Below are 19134 nucleotides of genomic sequence, written 5' to 3'. Positions count from 1 at the left end.
CATAATTTTCAGCGACAAATGCGGTAAAGTACTAAATATAAAATCAACGATCACGTTTAAAGTTACGGCTTAGGAAGAAAAGTCAGCACCTAAAATAAGAAAGTCAACAACTTAATTTGTTGACCGTTGAACAATACTACATGATTTTCAGTATGCCCAAATCAACTTGTAAATTAGCAAATAATATTAAATAAAAATAATATTTTTTTAGAAGAAAAGAAAAAGAAACAAGAAACAAATCAAAGACTGAAGTAAAACTTGACGTTGCATACTGGAAAAGGAAAAATTCCAGATAATATAAAATAGAAAACCAAAACGACAGCGTTTAGAGCTGAATGTATGTACATAGTGTTGACAATGCATCAAGAAGCGGAGGTGGTAATACTTGTGGGAGTGATATTACGGTTTCTCATGTACGTTAAAAACTGTGAAGGCAATTCCGCTAGTAACGCTTCCACCACTGAGACCTCTCCATCTACACATAAACACACACACAAAAAAATCATCACCTAACCAAAAACACTCAATGTTTTTCTTGAGCCAAACATATCAAGACTCACATTGCATGTCTCGTAATGCAACGAACTGGACTATATCACGTGACGCCACACGACCGCTCGAGCTTTCTAGTCTCTCTCCTTTGTCTCCATCTAGTACCTAAACAACAACGAGTGTAAGAATCTAATGGAAAACCACAGACTTTGTAATGTTGAGAATTTCTTATTAGGAACCTCCATTTCTTTATAGTCAGCTCCTCCTACTCCAACGATGAGGATTGATAATGGCAGATCTGATGCACTGACCAATGCGTCTTTCGTTTCTTGCAGATCTGTTATCACTCCATCCTAAAAAAAGAAACAGGCAAGTTTAGTTTCCACTGTCTTTTTAACCATGTTCAAGAAATCCTAGTGATAAGTATGCGCTTTATATAAGATTATTGATTAGGAAGGCGCCTAGACCGACTTTTTTAGCGCTGAGACTGATTTTTAAAAAATCGTTGTAGAAAAATTGTTTTGTTTTTAGGTCCAACATGCCTACTAGACAGGACGCAAATGCACCATCTAGACCAATTTTTACTAATATTATAGTTTAATTTAACAGATTTAGACTAATCTATATCGATTTAAACCGATTTTAACTGATGTATAACGGTTTAAATCAATTTGAGTTGTATAAATCGGATTTTTAAAAAATCATTTCGGCTAGCACCAAGCTACCGTGCCTAGACCGATGTTTTGAACCATGAAAACACGTAACACAAGGACATAAACTCACAGTGATTATCAACAAGACGTAATATCTCTTTGCATTTTGAGCGAGTGACTCGCTTGCTATTGTTGCAGCAGCGTTGATCACGGGACCAAAAAGAGTAGGCCCTGCAAAAGAGACGTTGAAGAGAGCACCATTGTATGCATTCATGATACCTTGGATCCCATCTACCTGAGAAAAACAAAAATGGGATAAGGTTAGTTTCATGTTGTTTAACTTGAGGAATGTGATTCAGAGTTTGTTGGACAGACCTCACAATATGTACTGCTTCCGTTTAGGTTAAAGCAATGTGAAACTGGGATGTCTATAGGACGAGCTCCAAAACCCCATGCTGGAAAGCGTTTGTCAGTGTCATAGAACTGCAACACTTCTCCAACTTCCACTATTGCCTGAATACAAAGAAAGAAAGAAAGAAGATTACACACAGTCAACGCCTCTGCAAGAAAAGTTAAGCAGTAACTAAACTATGGATATACTGAGAGTCCTTACTCTCTGGTAGGCATTTAATCGTCCTGTAGGATCAATGTAATGCAAGGAATCTGGGAGGCGAGGGTTTCCATTTGAAGCTAATGAAAGATGAGAGACAATTGGATTAGTTCAAATGAAATGCATTAGAGGCAGAGTCTTGAACCGAACCAAACCAAAAATTTTGGTTAGTTTGGTTACGAGTTCGGTTCAATTCAGCAGGTTTAAAATAAAAATCTGGTTTTCGTTTCGGCAATCGGTTAGTTAAAATAAAAAAAATTCGGTTCGGCAACCAAGCTTCGAACCAAACTAACCAAATTAACCAAAATTTTGAACCGAAATTACCCGAAACTGACCAAATTTTTAACCAAAATATAACCGAAACCAAAAACTTCATTTAGTTTCGGTAAAATTTTTAAAAACCAAACTATCCGAATACCGAACCGAACTACCCAAACTATCGGAAACCGCAGTCCTATCATATCCTTTCACCACGGCATAAATTCATACCTGTGAAATCAATTGCCACCATGAAGTTCAATTCAAATCCAGAAGCCAAGTATTCTAGGAACGTATGCTGAACAGTTTCAGTAAACTTGTCCACAAACAGCTGACTTTTTAACGCCTGAAACAATGGCAAACGGTATCAGGTTTCTAGCAATTAAGAATCGTATTCAACCATTTATTGCTAAACATCCCTACCTTGTCTTCATGTTTATGTCCAACACCAGTAGGTAAGAACAAATTGATTCCTTGGCCACTCAAATGAAGCTTTTCTAAGTCTGCAAGTGACTTCTGAACTTTTCTGGCAAAATCCAACAACAAACAATAATCATCTCTCATCCTCATATCCTAAACTAGAATGGACGTAATGGAGAGCTTGTTGGTTACCCAATAAGATTGTGGTTGCCGTTGCCATTAAAGTCTAGGCACTCTATTACCAGTGGGGTGTCCTGAAAATTATTACATAAGAGAACTGTTAACACCTTCCTCCTCAAGCAGGCAAACTAATATGTAATAAAGAAACTCTCTCTCTTATTACCTTACTCCCCACTTGCTGAACACTTAGAGAGACTGGTTTCCAAACCGGATTAGCATCATTCTTCAAGACTTCGGTTTTAGAAACCGGGATTGGACTCCCATGCTCCACAATCTTAGATATAACCAAAAACGGATCCTGAGAAAGAGAACTCAAGTTATATACTACATACAGTGTGTAAGTTAATAATGGTAAAAATGGTGATAATACAAAAGCTTACACTTTTAGAGAAATGATCCATTGATTCCAAATTCAAGCACCTAAAAACAATCTCTGTAGTGGTCTTAGAAGCTAGAGACTCCTCAGCATGGACTATAAGCTTCCCATGGTTCTGTGGCTGAGTTCCTTCTTTACGCGTGAGTTCCAAAGCAATCGTCCTATTTGGTTTGGTGATAACCTGCATAATTGAGTAAATATAACATGTGAATCAATATTATTAATCTATAGCAAGACAGAGAGGTCCTAAAACCAAAATAATACCTCAGATAATGTACACGTTGCCTCACCGAGAAACTGCTGCTCGTCTAGCTTAAGCATCTGAAAATTAAAAAAAAAATTAACAAAATCATATAATGTAAACACTTTGAGCATACAATGAGATTGTACACAGTACCTCCTCCTTTGAGTTTTGAAACTGAGTGTCAATATCGTAAATACGAAACCTGTGGAGAAGATTAAAAGGTCATAAAGTGAGAAACTTTACTTTTACTTCATTTGATTTCCTCTAACATAAGGCAGAGTTAACTTACAGCAAAGTCTGCACAACCTCGAACTGATAACGAATATTAAACTTCTTAATCCATTTAGGATTCAAAGAGTTCAACACGACTTCGCTACGGAACGATTCTGCGAGTGTTCCGTCTCTTCCTTTTGTATAAACAACCACCATTGCATCGCTCTGTACACCAGGACACAAGTATAAATAAGATTAAAAGAAAGTTCCTTTTTAAGACATATTATTACAAAAGCACGAACCTTTGAAGTCACGTCCATGTCTCGCAAGTTTGAAGCGGAGAACGACAACTGCGAAGGAAGGAAGAAGACAAAAACATGAAGTGAGAGGAAACTCAAATCTTTGGTCTAAAAGGAAGTAAGAAGATTTGAAGGAGAGAGACCTCGATCTGAGAGAAGAGGCCGTTGAAGCCTCGAGACTTGAGGTAGTAGTCAACGGCGTCGTTTGGACTAGCGTAGGCGGCGGCGGCGGCGGAGGAGGAAGTGTTCCCGCCGACACCGACCATTCCACCACCGCGACCACTACCATCGGACCAGCAGCTTCCCATGTCTTAGAAGATGGATCGAAGAACAACAGAGACAATCATTAAACAGCGAGTTCTCAAGGAGAGAGATTTGAGGAGGAAGAAGAGGGAAGAGAGAGTGGGACCCACTGTGTTTTTCCAAGTCGACGATCTGTCTGAAGTCTTTGACTCCATTCATTTACTTACTGCCAATTTTTATTCTTTTTTTTTTAATTTTATCATCAATAATTATTATTAAAGACAATTACAGCCAACTATTATTGCGAAATTAGGGACTAATTGATAATTACAGAAATTAAATGCAAAAAGATACTATAAAAAAAATAACAAAAAAAAAACTCGAGAGGTATTAAATTTGACTGTAGCGTTAGTCACGTGAAGATAGTTACTACAGAAGTGAGCTAGTGATTTATTTGGTCCAAGGAGATTTTGACACGTCGAAGAGTGGTCACAGTTTATTATCGGTATAAAAAGCCGAATTTTAAAAAATTATTTTGTTAATTGGGGAATATGAAATTTATATTACGATAAGCTATTTATTCTTATAATGCGGTGTGACTGGAATTTAAGAAAGAAAAAAAAACGCATCTAACGTGAATAATAAGACATGGAATTTTACGTAATGACCGATTACAACATTTCGCCACCAGAAAGGTACACAAACCTTTCTCAAAAGCATAATTACATAAACTTTTTTATTCAAAATAAAATAATCGAAAAGGAAAATACCTGATTTGATTCTAGACAAGAAGACCCAATTAACGGGCCTTACTGGGTCTTAGTTTAGATTTAAATGGGCCGGATTTATCTAACTAACGGGTCGTAATACTTTGAGCCTTGAGATGAACGCTTCTCATTCGAAAAATACGCGCGTCCCATCAAACGAGTACAACGCATTACACGTGTAACGTTCCTATTGGTTCAGTATAAACCCACTTTCTCTCAACTCAAATAAAGTTTTAACCGTTTTTACCGCCTTCAGTTACAGAGTCGAAGCGAGAGAGCAAGAGAGAGATCATCAATGGCCTTAGGAGACGATCCGGAGAACCGAGAGATCGGAAGCGAAGACGGTGGCCGGAGCAGAATCGGACCGCCGCCTATTCCATCACCGTTGTCGTCGTGGCTGGTTCCATTGTTCGTCGTAACCAACGTGACACTCTTCTCCATCGCGATGTTCGTCAACAACTGCCCTAAGCATTCGGAGTCTCATCATTCTCCCAACCACCACTGCGTCGCCACGTTCCTCGGGAGACTCTCGTTCGAGCCTCTCCGGAACAATCCTCTCTTCGGTCCATCTTCACGCACGTACGTACGTTACTTAGTAATGTAATACGACTGCGTTTTGTTAATTGCGTTACTTTGTAATGTAATACGACTGCGTTTTGTTAATTGCGTTACTTTGTAATGTAATACGACTGCGTTTTGTGAATTGCGTTACTTTGTAATGTAATACGACTGCGTTTTATGAATTGCGTTACTATCATTTAATGTTTTTGGTATGGTACTTGAAGATTGGTGAAGTTAGGATCACTTGAGTGGTGCAGAGTCGTGGAAGAGCATGAAGCTTGGCGTCTCTTTACATGTATATGGTTACATGCCGGTGTTATTCATCTTGTGGCTAATATGATCAGTCTCCTCTTCGTCGGTATTCGCCTGGAGCAGCAGTTTGGTTTCGGTATGACGTTATAGTCATCATCAAGTAACGTAAATTTATAGAAAAAGTTGAAAATTTTTTGGTTTTGAGTTTGCAGTTAGGATTGGAGTTATATACGTAGTATCAGGAGTAGGAGGAAGCGTATTGTCTTCTCTCTTTATCAGAAATGGTGTCTCTGTTGGAGCTTCTGGTGCTCTCTTTGGACTTCTTGGCTCAATGCTTTCCGAGATTCTTACCAACTGGACTATCTACTCTAACAAGGTTAATTAATCTCTCAATACTAAGAAACCTTTTGAAATTTTCAAATAGTTTAATTAACCTTTTTTTTTTGTTACAGGTTGCAGCACTCTTGACGCTTTTGTTTGTCGTTGTGATAAACCTGGCCTTTGGGATTCTACCTCACGTTGATAATATGGGTCATCTGGGTGGGTTTGTAGTTGGGTTTCTCCTCGGTTTTGTTCTGCTGGCTCGTCCTCAGTTCAAGTGGTTAGCTAGAGAGCATATTCCACAAGACAGACGTCTGACGTCTAAGTACAAGCCTTACCAATACATATTAAGGCTCATCTCTCTAGCTTTGATGATCGCCGGGTAAAGTTTGCATTCTTCTAGAATCAATCACTCTTGTAATTTCAATGTTAACTTCCCCCTAATGTTTCTGGCAGGTTTGTGGTGACGCTGGTGATGCTATTCAGAGGAGAAGACGGTAATGATCACTGCCGCTGGTGTCGCTACCTACGCTGTATCCCCACTTCAAAATGGAGTTGTGAAGACGTTTGATAAATAAGCAAACATTGTTTACTTTGTAAATGCTTAGTGTGATTGCTTGTGTGTGTGTGTGGTTGTCCTTCATTGCGCAAACTTGTGACTTGACATGACTACAAATTATTGAAGTTTCTTTAACCAGACAAATGTGGACCCCTATAGCTTGTTGGTACAAGATCTGTACCGTAGGATCTAGTCAAAAGAAAATTACATAACAGAGATTGATCACTGTCTGTACTTGTGTGTCGGTATCTGATTTACACATTCCTTCAACTACTAAAACAAATTAGGATCAGAACTGAGATATGAACGCTGATCAAACGACCGCTCTGCAGCAGCTGTGTAGTAGTAATACTGTCCCTGTACTGACCTCTTGTATCCACTCTCCGAAGACAACTCGTGAAGCCTCTGTCTTGGTGCACTTTGTGACCTGACTTTTGCTCTGTAAGACTCAGTGTTAGCCATGTAGTTAGGGTAATACCCAGAGTAGTACTCGTACTCGCTTCTCGTTGGCGTGAACGGCGTTCTTCTCCTGGAACCGCCGCCACTGCTGCTTCCTGGTCTAGACCTTACTTGTGGACTTGTGGGAAGAGATCCTCTTTTACTTGGCGACGACTCCTTGTGGTAGTAGGAAGCGAAGTGAGGCTTCCAAGTGTCGACTTCTAGGATCTTGTCGTTGTCTTCACTGTACTGCGGTGCGTTCCATAGAGAACGGTGGTGGTCCATGGCAATGACTTTGCTGTATTCAGCCTCTGAAACGCATCGTGCGTGGAGAGAGTGTGGAGAGGGAGGAACGTGAGAAGAGCGAGATGCTCTCGCTCGAGCTTGGAGTCTGACAAGGGTTTGCATCCGACGCAGCATGTCAGCTGTTTGTTTCCTCACTATGTGTCCTTTCACTAACGCTTGGAGCTTCACTAACGCCTTCAATGCTCTCAACGCCCTCCTCGCCTAGATTAAAAAAGTTTATATTATACAAAAACAAAAACTACAAAGTTGTTTCTCGGAAATCAATTACATTTCTTCTAAATGGTTACAAACTTTTTTTTTTTTTTTTTTTTTTTTTTTTTTTTTTTTTTTTTTTTTAAATGGTTACAAACTTACACACCTAATTCATTTTTTTCTAAGCAATAGGTTAGAGTATATGTACATTTGACCCACCTAATTCAAATTAATTATAATTTTAAAGAAAACAAACTATTTAATAAAATATTTCTTACGAAGACCACTAAATAGTGTCGGTAGAGCGTATAGGATCGTTACAAGTTTCATATTCATTTGTCTCTTCCTAGTATTTTCCGGGACCAATAGAAAAAATACAAAATTGAGTTATCTTTATGATTTTTCAGTAATTATTTAAATTTGGGATTAAGTAGAAATATCAACATCAGACAGCTATTCCACACTTTAGTTCAAAGTTTTTTCGAGGATTTTTAATAAAATTAAAGATTTAAATTTTGAAAATTGTTTAATTTTAAGAATAATTCAGGGAATTCACTAACCAAGTAGCCACGGAAGGATGATTGAATCTTGACCGCCGCTACAAACTCTTGAGCCAACCGGCGGTTATTCCGATTAGCTTGAGTAACCGAACCGCCGCCTCTTCCGGTGAGTCTCACGACCTCCGCCGCCGCATGAGCAGCCGCTAGTGCCGCCTCAGCCACCGCGGCGGTGGCAGCTGCGACGGCTATCGCATGCTTGTCGACGTCCAAGATTTCTTCATCGGTGCGTCTCTTGCTTGGATGAGAAGACGACGCCGGATTCGAGGATCTGGTGGTGAAGCTCCATTTTTTACTCTTGTTCTTCGTATGTGTTGTTTTCTCCTGCTTCTTGCTCCCGAAAAGACGTCTGAAGAAACCCATAGTTACTTCATCGCCGGAGAATCACCGTTGCTTTTGCTAAACTTTTGTCGGAATTTTCTCCGGTTGAGGATTTTTTTTCTTTCGGACAAGTATTTAAAAAGAAGCAGAGACAAGTGGGAGGCTCCATATATTCTTTTTCTTTGGAGGCTCCATACAAAAATAAAACAAAAACTTTTTTTTTTTGGACATCAAACAAAATATTTTAAATATCATAATATATATTAAACTAAGTTAAGATCTGTCTTTTTCCCTAGATTAACCCTATCTAAACAAATTATTCTTACATATGTTATTTATTTTGTGTGTTTTCACATATTATAAAATATAAAATATATTAAATAATTAAAAATTGTGTAACTATTGTGCATATAACTGAGTAAGAACATAAATCAAAACAATCATTATTATTTATTTACAATAAATTATTATTATTACATAAATCAAAACAATCATTTTTATTTGTATATATGTTATATAATTAAATTCAAACGATACTTGATACAGATATTTAGTATATTTTTAATATGAATACTTTTTAATTAAAATCTCTTATTCATATGACTTTATTAACATTTGTATATTTTATGTAACAAAAAAAATTTATACTATTAATCACAAATTTTTCAATGTGAAGTTTTTAATAGTTTAGTAATTTATAATTATTTAAAAAAAATTTAATATAAATTTTTAAATTAAAATATTAAAGTCTCAATATTTTTTCAATGTAAATTTTTAATTACATATTTTAAAATTTTAATTTCAGAATTTTTAATTTGAACGGAGTGTCTCCTGAAGTTTCATATGTGACAATGCCACGACTGTGATAAAAGCAATCTATAATGATGCCAGTTATAGAAAATACATTCCCATAATAAATAGTAATAATGTTGAAAACAGGGGAAGTTTCAACAAATAGAACTTCATCATCATCCCATCATTGTAGTATACCTAGAGATTTGTTTTTTTTCTTTACTATTACAATAAAAGATATCAAAAAGAATATTAAATTTTATGAAAGACATAATGTAAAGATTTGTTTTTTTTTCTTTGCAATATTAAATTCTTATATGTAGAAAAGAATAAAGACCTAAGAAAATTTGCAATTCGCCGGTCCAAGAACAAACGAAGAATAGTTAGAGGAATGATTCTAAAATAATTGTAATGACAAATCTTTTTTTTTTCTTAATGGGGGAATACGTCAGTAGGCATCTAGACCTGAGGCATGCCTAAAAACGATTAAAAAATCTCCTAGGGCTACGTCACCATTTTAAAAATAATTAATACAAAATTTAAAACCAAATTTAAATGTGTTTCTTTAGTATAAAATCTTATAAAATATTTAAATTAGTAATTATATCTCTTTAGTATAAAATCTTATAAAATATTTAAATTAGTAATTATATCTCTTTAGTATAAAATCTTATAAAATATTTAAATTAGTAATTATATTTCTTTATGATACTTCTAAAGAATTGTTAAAGTTTTTTAATGGGCATAAGATATATTGCTTTTCTCGAAGATTTTAAAGCCTATATAGTCAAAATATCATCAACTGATTTTACCAAAATATATTGGTAATTTGTGGGAAAATTAATTTTAAATAATTTTTTTTGGAAAGATCGTAGACTATGAAAGTCTTAGATTTCCACTGAAATAGTTTAGTAAAAACATGCTTTTGTCTTTTTAGAAATTAAAAAACTTAATTAAGATACAATGTTTATTTTTAAGAACTTAAAGCTACAATAGAAACCAATAATTCATTCAGAACCTAATTTTATGATCATGAATATATCATATGTTGATTATAAAGTGTTATATATCTATTGGAATTTGGAACTGAAAGATAGGAAATAAATTGACTTCGAGAGCGGAAGGGAATATTCAACTTAAAATAGTTATATATATATATATTTTATAAGATAAACACATAAGATCTCTAACAATATAATTACTATATGAATTGAAAGTTCTCAGACATATCAAAATATCCACCACTTAAAAATATAATAATAGATAACGAAAGCCATACTCTATAATATTCTCATTCTTTTACATATATTTGCTTAGAACCTACTATGCATTGCTGGTTTTATTTCTCCACCTCGCTTTGAGAACATCTTGGATCGAAACCTTTGCTAATTCATGTCATTGGTTAACAGCGAGTCCACGAAATCGTACTCATTAGCAAAATCCTATAGTATAAGAAAAAGTTTAATCAAAAATATTTCATGACTTAAAAACTTCAAATTATAGACAAATAATTTAACCTTACGTACCTTCGGATCCAGTGACGACCAATCGACAAATCCTGGAACACCTTGTTCCTAGCAAATAGATTCGAAGTTTCAGAGTATATTTAAATGAAAAAAATGATTTGATATATATAGCATCATAGATTTATGGAAATATATTTAGAATGATACATATTAGAGTACCTGCTCATGATTAGGGTTCATGTTGAAAACTGGATAATTCGTCTCCGGGGCAGCAACAATGTTTGATGTTTCTCCATCAGAACGTCCCTTCAGAACAAAGTCAAATATATAAGTCAGCAAGACATTCTTTGACCATATATAATCTTTGATAGGACGTTGATTCATATTCAATCTTGTAATTTCTAAAATAATATGTATATACCTGATTTATGTTCACAAAGTTCCCGTCACCATTTTCCTCAAGAGAAAAAAACTGATTCAGTTCAGTCTCAAAATTTGCAGGGAGCTCAAATTTGTTGGTAGAAACTGCTTCTTCTTGTTGCTGCTCGTTACATTGACAAAAAAAAAGTCTCACAACATATATATAATGCATGTATATGTACATTCTTGAAATATTAGGGTAGTGATGATGATATATACCTTGTTGTGGTCGATCTGGAAGTTACTTATCTCGCACAGAAGCTCATCACACAAGCTGAGATTCTCCAGTGTAGGAATTTCAAGATTTGGCTGTGTAGTTGCATTGTCATGTGCCTGAGGCTTATATGTAGTGTTCTCGTTGTTTAAGAACATTTGCATCCCATACGAGAAGTTGCTAGCTCCTGGTTGATTAGGTGTTAAACTTTCATGGATGTTTACTCTTGCATTATAAGTTACACTTCCATAACTGTTCAGACCTGGTTGATTTGGATATAAACTTCCATGGCTGCTCATTCCCAGTTGATTAGAAGTTAAACTTCCGTTGCTACTCATTACCTGTTGGTCAAGAGTCAAACTTCCATGGTTGTTCATTCTTGGTTGATTAGAAGTTGAAATTCCATAGCTACTCATTCCTGGTTGATTAGGAGTTTGAGAAAAACTTCCATTCATGTTCACTCCTAGTTGATTAGAAGTTAAACTTCTGTAGCTGCGCATTCCCTGTTGGTCAGGAGTCAAACTTCTTTGGTTGTTCATTCCTGGCTGATCAAAAGTTGAATTTACATAGCTTCTCACTCCTGGTTGACTAGGAGTTAAATTTTCATAGCTCATCATTCCTGGTTGAGTAGGAGTCAATCTTCCATAGCTGCTCACCATGTTATTGTTGAAACTATTGCCATTAATAGCCGAGAGTCCATGTTGTCCAAACCCCATAGCTTGAGATGTTTGGACAGTTTTGTTCGCCATCACGGTTGGTTCGAAAAGGCTTCTTCTTCCTTCGTTTTGAGATGGTTGGATTGGGAAACTGAGGTTGCTTATGGTGGGAATGGTTAAGTTTGATCCAATACCTCGCGGCTCATAGGTGGATGACCGGTTCATGTAGTTGTAAGGCATCTGGTTGAAGCGGACGGGCTCAGCTGTGTTGGACAAGAGTCTAGACTGTCCATAACTTTGTATGGGTTTGGAATAGAATGATCTATTGTTAATAGTTGTGTCGTACAAAGAAGAAGATGATGATGCGTAGTTGTTGTAGCACGGATCTCTGAGGTGAGCCTGCAGAAATATCGAGTCTATGCCTTTAGTCGGCAACATTCTCGAACATGAAAAACCTTGTTCAGCAACTTTCCTTAAGAATATTCGATATTTCTGCGTAGCAAACAATTTTGAGTTAATTAAAAAGAGAAATGATACGCACAATTTACAGTATTTATTATTTAACATAAAATGGTAAAATAAATAATCACAAGTTAAGTGAATCGGACAAAAAGTTCTAACTATCTCAAATTGAGACATAAAGTCTTTTCATTCGACTGACATATATTGTTGTTTTTTAATTTAAAAGAAAATTCCCGTTTAGAACATATTATCCGAAAACATTTTTGAAAAGGGATATGATCAAACCTGTAAATGGCTGGCTATGTTCTCTCTTGTCAAGTACGGTAGGTTCATGTACTCTAAGATTTTCTTTGGCACAGCCTCTTTGGAAGATTCAAGTTAAGTAAACAAATATAAACATATTAGTCAGTGTATATATCTACATAAACTTGAAAATGTAAGAAATGATGTACTCCATATCATGTATTATATATCTACAAATAATTAAAACACTTACTGTCAAGACCGATATATCGGATAGCTTGTAGGAAAAGGTCATGAAGACAGTCGGTCCACTTTATCTTAGGCTTCTTCAAGGGCCGCGAATCATCACCAGAACCACCGTTTGATTTTCTTTTTCGGTTTTCTCCTGAACCGTCTGTACTAACATAACTTCCATTTGAACTGTTCACGGGTCTTGAATCCGATATAGGCGAGAACCTCTTATTATTGGTCTTCAAGACATTAGCTTGTTCAGTATGTAACTGGATTTGCTGAGGGATGCTAACATCTGTGTCCCTGTAGTTGTGCTCGGTCCATAATATGGACTTATCATTCCTCTTATAAGTTAAAGCAACCTGGTAGATCTGGGGTATGTCAGTTGGTCTGATGGGTTTTGGAAGAAAACACTTCGCTCCACAAGCCAAACTCTCATGTTCTATGTTGCTGTCCGATGACATAACTTTCATGTTTAAGAAAATGTAAAGAAAAAATAGTTATAGCTTAGTTATAGCAGAAACAATTAGGCTGCAACTGGATTGTAGATTTTTAGAATGGAATGATGTGGAATGGTATATTCCATTAATTCCGTAAATTCTTTTACCATTTGACATGAATGGAATGGAATACTCATTCCATCAATTCCAAAAATAGATAGAGAAAATATAAAGAGAATCATTTCATAACAAATTTGATCATAAATGAATGGAATGAATTTCATTCCATTTTTTGCTGTATTTCATTCCTATCATTTCATTTATTTTAAATTCCACAAATTTCATACTTGTTTACCAGTTACACCCTTATTGTATTGTAATTTTATGTAAGTAGTAAAAAAAACTTACCTATAACCGGTATATTGCCAAATTCTCGAGTGATTTGCTTTTTGAGTTGTAGACCGTTCATGTGAGGCATGTAATAATCTGTGACTATAAGATCGATATTGTGTCTTTGGGTTTTAAGAGTAGACAATGCTTCGATCGGGTCTTTTACAGCTATAACCGAGATCTCCTTAAACGACGGATCTAAAACCATTTAACCAAAAATGAATTTCGAATGTAAATGTGAAAATATTGCAAGTACGAGAGACTATATACTTTTACTTGCATGTCTTAACCTTTTAAAAACGAAGAAACTGAGCAAAATGGAGGTCTAATTATATAAACACACAGATATATATATACATGTATATACATATATATTTTTCACTTTATATGAAACATTTCACAAAATTTTAGAATGTTCATAGCATCAACTAAACATATTCTTTAAAATAACAACATTTAAATTGTCATGGATATACATTTTAAAAGACTAACAGGTTGATTACATTATAAGAAAGGGCGATTTGAAGAACGTAAATTAATTTTAAACTTCGAACAAAAAACATATCGTACGTACACACGATCATGTCATTTTTTCATTCAGACAAAAAGTTACTATCTTATAAATCAATTATTGATATTTTTTAAAACCGTACATATTAAATTGGTTGAAACTTTTGTATTAACCAAACTATTGGTTTAAAAAATCATCAAAGTAATTAAGAATAACTCAATTGAAATTTTAGACGTGTGCATATAATTGGAGTTCAGATCCTGATGATTTAGAAATACAATTGTTGAATTCCACTAAAATATAACTTTTCAAAGGGCTAAAAATTACGATATTTGAAGTTTTTTTTTCTAAATCTCAACGAAATCAGGAAGATATTTGAAGTTAGCTAATAGGTTTATCCTGTTCAAATCTTAACAAAATTATCTATACATGTTGTATTTGAGAATAAGATCTTAATTACCTCTATATTTGAATTTTTCGAGCATGCGTGACACAACTCCTAGGAAAACAGGATCATCGTCCACGACCATAACATTGATTCTTAAATCAGAGCTTTGGTTGTCGAAAGATTGGGCAAAAGCCATTTTGCTAGTCTTTGTATATCTATTTTTTGTGTTTCTCAAGTCTGTATAAACTTAGGCTGCAGAAAGCTCAATATTTAAAGGCACAAAGTAGTCACGCAAATACAACACTTGGCAGTCTTGTATGGTTCATATGTAAGTTTATTGCAGAAAAAAAAATATAATAATAAATAAGACAAAGGAACTTATATATTTTTAAACAATTATAATGATTACATAAGAAAAATTAAGAAAATATAGATAAAACAAATTAACATTGTGCGGAAATACCGTGTGCTAATTTATGTATAAAATCTAGACTAAAGAAGCAAAAATTAATGCTATTTACCAATATATACTTTTTTGTTCTATTAAATATATGTGATTGTTTTTCTTCTTATTTAGTCTTGATTTTCTAATAGATTTTTTACATCTTTGTTTGGATTTGTACTATAAATGAAAAATACTATAATATTTTATTTTCAATGCAAATGAAAAAAAAATATTATGACATTAAAGTTAATCTATAGTATAGATGTGATGTAATTTAAATTAAATTCTCTGTCCAAACTACATTATCTTAAACTATGAAAGCGATAAACTATTTTCTTTTGTTGAGTGAAACATGAAAAATTAGAATTACGAAATACAAATGAGGAATTTTGAAACCATGACTCTAAAGCGCTTCATGATATCTGGTGGAAGAAGCAGTCGTGGTGATACTCTCAGGTTGACTCGTACCATACCAAAAGTCTTAGGGCATCTGCTATAAGATTTTTCCACTGAGATATTAAAATATTGAAAAAATAATAAGAAGAGAGAGAAAGAGAGACTGATTCTTTAGCTAGAGACTCTACAAAATTTTGTTAGAACTTGCTTACCATTTTCATAATTGATTAGTCTTAGTTTTTGTCTAAAATTTAATTTTTATTAGAATGAAACTAATTCTCTTAATATTGTACTCATTAGGGATATTCATGATAATGAGTATCTCATCATTGTGGGTGCTCTTATAATTTCATATTTACAAATCAATTGCCTGATTGTCATCACAGTTCTGATTTATAAAACAAAATTGTATTTACCAAATGAAGAAATCAATTGATTAACGCATTAAAAATATTAAACTGAAATATATATATAATATATATATATATACCAAATTCAGCTACTATAATTTATCATATAACTTGCTCAAAGAAAAAAAAATTATCATATAACATGAGAATTACGTGTGTCAAATCCGTTGATGTGTTATAAATATTATATTTAACTTTAAATGTCTTGATCTCTAAAAATAATAAATCATACAAGATCGTTATTTTGATATTCAAAGTCAATTTAGAATTTGTGAACAGTTTTGATATATTATATAACGATTTTAACAATAATTTTGTCATTATAATATTAAGTAAAACTATACTAAATATAAATAAAACAATAGTGATCGTATCATCTATAGCTATCATCGCTTATATCTTAACATATTTAAAAATCAAATTTAAAACTACTATAATGTATTTGATAAATTATTAGAGAAATTTTGTATATTTTATAATTTAGTTTGAAATTATATTTATCGTTATTAAATAATCATACTGATTAAAATAATAGAAAATAGATAATCAATTTTGACCAATAAATTGAAAAATAATGGGCCTTATCATATATTTTGTTTATAATATTTAAAATTATGATAAATTTTATTTTATTTTTTATAATGTTATCACCTTTTAACCATTTATCTCAAAATTATATACAGTTTATTTATTAGTTTATATTTTTGCTTACTTGTATAAAATACTTACTGCTCTGTTCTATTAAAATGAAAGTTTCGTTTAGAATATTACATTAGTAATAATTATTTAATATTTGTTAGGGATGTCTGCTTCTTTTCGCCTTTAATCAAAAGTCAAAATCTTGTCAGTTTTTTTTTTGAAATCTTGTCAGTTTTTCTTAACATCTAATTGTCAAAACTATCGTCCGTTTTGTATAGACGTACGTGAAAAAGTGTCCGTTAAGGAAACACTTACAATTAATGAAGAATCGAATATAACACATATGCAACAGAAAGTGAAAAGGTTAGTTGCATGCAAGACAATGACTGTTAATGTATTCCAATAGGCTCCAGTACTTTGTAGTTAATCAATTAAGGAAAACAAAAAGTGGTTTGAAATTAGAAAGAGAAATGAGCATGTAAAAAGTTAATGGGTTTCCAGTTATGGCAAAACTAAAGTATGTTGACATTGGTTTGATAATCAGGAAAAAACTTAAGTAATGAATTAATATGGTTAATACTAATAACAATCAGCGTTAATCAACTACCGTTCAGGAAAATATCAGCTCTAACAGTGAATGTTGAACATTTTTTGGTTAATGCGACATTTGAGAGCAAGAAGGCGAAAGCGATTAAGGGAAAATTAATTATCCTAAACATTATAGGATTAGTTTTGTTTTTAAATCAATTTTGATTGTTCGGGATGAAAGGTACATATGTTTATAAGTTTCTGAGGTTTCTCATTGGTCCAGAATGTTTTGTAACGTATGAAATAATCGGATAAAGCAGGATAGTCTAGATTTGTGCTCTAGAAGGATAATGAACAATCTTTTTTTACTAAGATATTGGTAAAGTTTCAATTTTCTTATTATGTTTTCATCTCTGTGATCAAGAGATGGTCTTTCTTTTGAACATGTATGAAATGGTAAAGTTTCAAGCATTTGGGGGAAGTGGTAAAAGGTCACATGATGACATATTGACATGAGTAAGATATTGATCATCTCATAGCGGATATTCGTAGTGTGAATAGTTTAGGATGAGGAGCTTCATCCTAAGATCGGAGCGCGTGTGGAGTGTGGACTAGGGTATGAATTCTCCAGTTGTTTTGTTCTTACAGTTTTAGTACTGAAGGAACTAAAGGAAGTATGATTACTCCCATTTTATTTACCAACACGTATGCTTCTCCACGAATTGATTTTTACCAAAGAACACGTATGCTTCTTCTTATTTGTGAGATAGTGGTTTTAATCCATAGTTTTCAGAAAAACTACACTATGTTTTTTATTTAAATTAAAACCCTTAAAATATAACTTACAAATAGATAAAAGTAAGTCATTATTTTAAATTTTCATAGATCAGACAAGCTTATACGCACTTGTTTCTTATTTGAAGTTTCATTGATATAATTCTCATTCTAACAAAACTGTGGGTTGGTAGAATAGAAAAATGCAGATTTTTAACCCTCCGCCTTTTTTTGCAGATTCAGCAACAAGCAAAGGATAATTAAGATTTTATGACATTAAAGTAGTGGATAGTTATAGGTATTTTTCAATAAAAATAAGGAAAATAGAAAATAAAAGAAAATCAGAAGAGTTTCCCAAGTAAAATACTTTGAGATATTCATAAGAAATTATTTTGATACATGTATGCCTATAAATGATTCAAAATTTATTTAAACATTAAATATTAATTAATTAATTAATATTTAGATTAAATTTCCACTGTAGATTTTCTAATGGCTTCCACCATCATACCTTGTTTTACTATATCATTAGCTTAATCTAATATTCTTTGAAAAGGAAAGAAATCCAATTAAAATAATATTTGGCACTCGTGTGTACATCAAATGGATTTTGCGTTTAGTACCGCAAGCGGACAAATGATCTTTACTTAAGTTTCTTTCATCTACTGTCACGCATTTAAGGATATCAAATCTTTTACGTTTCGACTATTATTAGCAGTTACGGATAGCACCGCGGTACGGATGTACGGATATAAGAAAAGTTGACTTCTTTTTTTTTGTCAGCAAGAAAAGTTGACTTTAAACAAATCAAATAATTAATAGTATATAAATGTATTAAAAATTAAAATATAAATCATATTAACTATATATTGATTGGTATCGATTTATTTGTTTTCGTAATGCTGACTGCTGACCATTAGAAATCCATTGAAGATAAGGGCGGAACTACTCTTAACTTGGGCCTAAACAATAGTAATACACTAAATAAATAAACAAAGCCCTAAATTAGTGGGATATGTAGCCTATGAATATCTCAGCACTATTGTGAAAATGCTATATCCGAACTTGTAACACGGAGGCCATATCTATATGATATCTTTAAACTTTTTTGTTGAAAACTATCTATTTGGTCTCTGAACATCGTCATAATACGAAATACAAAATACAAATTAACCACAGCATACTGATTGTTTACTTCGGTAATAATAAATAAATCAATATAAGTAAATGGGAAAAAGGTTCTTTAATCGGTACGGTTATGGAAATATGGACAATGTTATTTTTGTAATACATGTCAACGTATATGTAATATCACTGTAGTCACCGTTAATGGTAGTAGGTAATGCAACTAAACATATATATAGTTTGATTATACAGTGATGGATCAGTAGTTCAAATTACCATGTATGATATGCATATTACAATACTGTACGCATAAGGAAAATGTCCATCGATGTCACTAACCAG

The 19134-nt window shown here is 33.4% G+C and overlaps 4 protein-coding genes across 4 annotated transcripts; 1 reads left to right on the top strand and 3 right to left on the bottom strand.

Annotated features, from left to right (window-relative positions):
• Window positions 1–151: 151 nt before the first annotated feature.
• On the bottom strand, window positions 152–4207 carry LOC103855723 (protein BONZAI 2). Its single transcript, XM_009132739.3, has 16 exons — window positions 3889–4207; window positions 3749–3796; window positions 3523–3671; window positions 3387–3435; window positions 3254–3310; window positions 2994–3170; window positions 2777–2911; window positions 2626–2687; window positions 2437–2539; window positions 2245–2359; window positions 1759–1835; window positions 1521–1658; window positions 1276–1440; window positions 732–845; window positions 561–657; window positions 152–475 (listed from the first exon to the last, which is right to left on the bottom strand). The coding sequence occupies exons 1-16, from the start codon at window positions 4051–4053 to the stop codon at window positions 363–365; spliced, it is 1764 nt and encodes a 587-aa protein (XP_009130987.1). The 5' UTR covers window positions 4054–4207; the 3' UTR covers window positions 152–362.
• Window positions 4208–4453: 246 nt separating this feature from the next.
• Window positions 4454–6586, top strand: LOC103855721 (RHOMBOID-like protein 3). The gene is made up of 5 exons (XM_009132736.3): window positions 4454–5334; window positions 5541–5704; window positions 5781–5944; window positions 6021–6271; window positions 6346–6586. The coding sequence occupies exons 1-5, from the start codon at window positions 5051–5053 to the stop codon at window positions 6458–6460; spliced, it is 978 nt and encodes a 325-aa protein (XP_009130984.1). The 5' UTR covers window positions 4454–5050; the 3' UTR covers window positions 6461–6586.
• LOC103855722 (protein IQ-DOMAIN 14) lies at window positions 6533–8471 on the bottom strand. The gene is made up of 2 exons (XM_009132738.3): window positions 7945–8471; window positions 6533–7393 (listed from the first exon to the last, which is right to left on the bottom strand). The coding sequence occupies exons 1-2, from the start codon at window positions 8302–8304 to the stop codon at window positions 6722–6724; spliced, it is 1032 nt and encodes a 343-aa protein (XP_009130986.1). The 5' UTR covers window positions 8305–8471; the 3' UTR covers window positions 6533–6721.
• A 1711-nt stretch (window positions 8472–10182) lies between these two features.
• LOC103855720 (putative two-component response regulator ARR21) lies at window positions 10183–14919 on the bottom strand. The gene is made up of 9 exons (XM_009132735.2): window positions 14548–14919; window positions 13595–13774; window positions 12769–13212; window positions 12558–12634; window positions 11160–12302; window positions 10942–11061; window positions 10740–10826; window positions 10581–10628; window positions 10183–10496 (listed from the first exon to the last, which is right to left on the bottom strand). The coding sequence occupies exons 1-9, from the start codon at window positions 14669–14671 to the stop codon at window positions 10440–10442; spliced, it is 2280 nt and encodes a 759-aa protein (XP_009130983.1). The 5' UTR covers window positions 14672–14919; the 3' UTR covers window positions 10183–10439.
• Between the last annotated feature and the right edge of the window lie 4215 nt (window positions 14920–19134).

The sequence above is a fragment of the Brassica rapa genome, chromosome A03 (genome assembly GCF_000309985.2).
Source record: "Brassica rapa cultivar Chiifu-401-42 chromosome A03, CAAS_Brap_v3.01, whole genome shotgun sequence".
NCBI lineage: Eukaryota > Viridiplantae > Streptophyta > Magnoliopsida > Brassicales > Brassicaceae > Brassica > Brassica rapa.
The sequence above is the reverse complement of the archived record's forward strand: the minus strand, read 5'-3'. Positions and strand labels throughout refer to the sequence as shown.

What these genes read in the sequence shown, in the direction of transcription:
- LOC103855723 (XM_009132739.3), bottom strand. Translation starts at nt 4,053, where the DNA reads ATGGGAAGCTGCTGGTCCGATGGTAGTGGTCGCGGTGGTGGAATGGTC. An exon ending in GAGGTTGTGCAGACTTTGCT is followed by an intron (nt 3,436 to 3,522) that starts GTAAGTTAACTC and finishes TCTTCTCCACAG; the next exon opens with GTTTCGTATTTACGATATTG. An exon ending in TTCAGCAAGTGGGGAGTAAG is followed by an intron (nt 2,688 to 2,776) that starts GTAATAAGAGAG and finishes AATAATTTTCAG; the next exon opens with GACACCCCACTGGTAATAGA.
- LOC103855721 (XM_009132736.3), top strand. Translation starts at nt 5,051, where the DNA reads ATGGCCTTAGGAGACGATCCGGAGAACCGAGAGATCGGAAGCGAAGAC. An exon ending in TTCGGTCCATCTTCACGCAC is followed by an intron (nt 5,335 to 5,540) that starts GTACGTACGTTA and finishes TGGTACTTGAAG; the next exon opens with ATTGGTGAAGTTAGGATCAC. An exon ending in GGACTATCTACTCTAACAAG is followed by an intron (nt 5,945 to 6,020) that starts GTTAATTAATCT and finishes TTTTTGTTACAG; the next exon opens with GTTGCAGCACTCTTGACGCT.
- LOC103855722 (XM_009132738.3), bottom strand. Translation starts at nt 8,304, where the DNA reads ATGGGTTTCTTCAGACGTCTTTTCGGGAGCAAGAAGCAGGAGAAAACA. An exon ending in CATCCTTCCGTGGCTACTTG is followed by an intron (nt 7,394 to 7,944) that starts GTTAGTGAATTC and finishes TTTTTAATCTAG; the next exon opens with GCGAGGAGGGCGTTGAGAGC.
- LOC103855720 (XM_009132735.2), bottom strand. Translation starts at nt 14,671, where the DNA reads ATGGCTTTTGCCCAATCTTTCGACAACCAAAGCTCTGATTTAAGAATC. An exon ending in ACATAGCCAGCCATTTACAG is followed by an intron (nt 12,303 to 12,557) that starts GTTTGATCATAT and finishes TTTGCTACGCAG; the next exon opens with AAATATCGAATATTCTTAAG. An exon ending in ACTTTGTGAACATAAATCAG is followed by an intron (nt 10,827 to 10,941) that starts GTATATACATAT and finishes TTTGTTCTGAAG; the next exon opens with GGACGTTCTGATGGAGAAAC.